A 1,547-nucleotide genomic window follows, 5' to 3' on the forward strand; every position below is an offset into this window, starting at 1 on the left:
GGGGGGGAGGGGGGTAGGTGGGAGGAGTGTTAGTTTTGGTGGAGGGACTGCTCAATTTTTTTTTCTGGACTATTATTTGTACCTACCTGCATAACATTCTTCCTCCTGAACTTCAAGCTCTCGGAGAAGTCAGCAAAAGCAATGTTTTTGCCGTTATCGGTGAGAGCATCCTGGGAGACACTGTGAGGCCTGTTGGCGAAATCGTCGCCCCTGGTCGTGAAGGCTTCTGTCATGGCTTCGATACTGTTAATAACAACGGTGGGTTTCGAACCTAGGTACATGGTGAACACTGGCCCGTACTTGTCCTTCCACTCTGTGGCTTTGTCGGCCAGGCCTATACCTGGGGATGATAGGAATAGGTTTGGTTTTGTTTTGGGGTTTGTTTTGGGTTGTGGGAGAAGAAAATTAAAGAAGGGTGGCGGGGAGGAGAGAGAGAAAAAGAAGGAGCAAGGGAGGAGAAATAGCGGAGGTGGGAAGGTAGTGGGAAAATGGGGACGGGAGAAGGAAGAGAGAAGGAGAGTCGAAGATAAGAGAGGAGGAGAAGGATAAGAATAAGGAGTAGGAGAGAAAAGAGGGAGGAAGAGGACGGGGATGAGGAGGAGAAAGAAAAGGAGGAGAAGGAAAGAGAGGAGAGCGAGAGTAGAAAAGGGAGAAAAAAGATTTGTGAGGCGAGCTGACAAAATTAGTTACTTCTTGCAATCCAGCAATGGATACATTGGCCAAAAGCCGACACTAGGGTCAAAAATTATAAACTTTCTATTGATGCCATATTCTTTAACTATAACATTCCTTTTATTATTTCACACTTATAAACTGTAAAACCTTCACCTACAAGCGTGATGTATCTGTTTCCATACGGCTTGAATCTGAGAAGGAACTCATTTTGTTAGCACGCTTCACATTTATATAAGAAAAAGGAGCAGGAGGGAGAGGAGGAAGAAAAGGGGAAAGAAGAGGTGGAAAAGGGGAAGGGGTTAGGTGGGAAAGGATGAGGAGGAGGATGGGGAGGAGGAGAAAGAGGATGAGGAAGAAGAGGAGGGGAAGGGGGTTGTGGGAGGGGGAGGAGGAGGAGGAGGAGGAGACAACACTACCTGGCTAGAAACAAACACTCCCAAAACTTACCATTGAGTTCCCAAAGATTCCCAAAGAAAGGTAGTGGCCTGGGCCCATGTGGTAGCTTGACCGAGTTCCTTTTCACGACCCAGTGGACCACAAGGCCAAATGTCACCACAGCCAGGGTCATCTGGGTCACATTGACCGTTGCCATGGTGCTGGTTAAGGCGTCGCGTAGCAACACAAACATGCTAAATGAGGTAGTGTTCTCTCAGCCGCAAAGGTTCAATAGACCGTCCTAGATAGACATGTTGTATTGTTTTAGTAAGGGTTTTACGGCACTTGCAATATAACTAGGTCATATTATAAGTGCCGGAAATTAGAGGTGTTACAAGAGAGTAACAAAATCACAAAGAAGGAGAGAAAAGGAGGATATAATATGTTTGGTAGGGAAGAAGGAGCGAACTACACCAGAACCACACTCCTAGATGTAC

The 1,547-nt window shown here is 46.5% G+C and overlaps 1 protein-coding gene across 1 annotated transcript in view; it reads right to left on the bottom strand.

The window, feature by feature from the left end:
* Nucleotides 1–1,351, bottom strand: part of LOC101861830 (steroid 17-alpha-hydroxylase/17,20 lyase) — a gene marked incomplete in the record, with an annotated part of 8,376 nt that extends 7,025 nt beyond the window's left edge. The window contains 2 exon segments of the mRNA XM_013085870.2: nt 87–340; nt 1,123–1,351. Of these exon segments, the coding sequence (XP_012941324.1) occupies nt 87–340; nt 1,123–1,303 (435 nt within the window).
* Between the last annotated feature and the right edge of the window lie 196 nt (nt 1,352–1,547).

This window comes from Aplysia californica, unplaced genomic scaffold (genome assembly GCF_000002075.1).
Source record: "Aplysia californica isolate F4 #8 unplaced genomic scaffold, AplCal3.0 scaffold00415, whole genome shotgun sequence".
Classification (NCBI taxonomy): Eukaryota; Metazoa; Mollusca; class Gastropoda; order Aplysiida; family Aplysiidae; genus Aplysia; species Aplysia californica.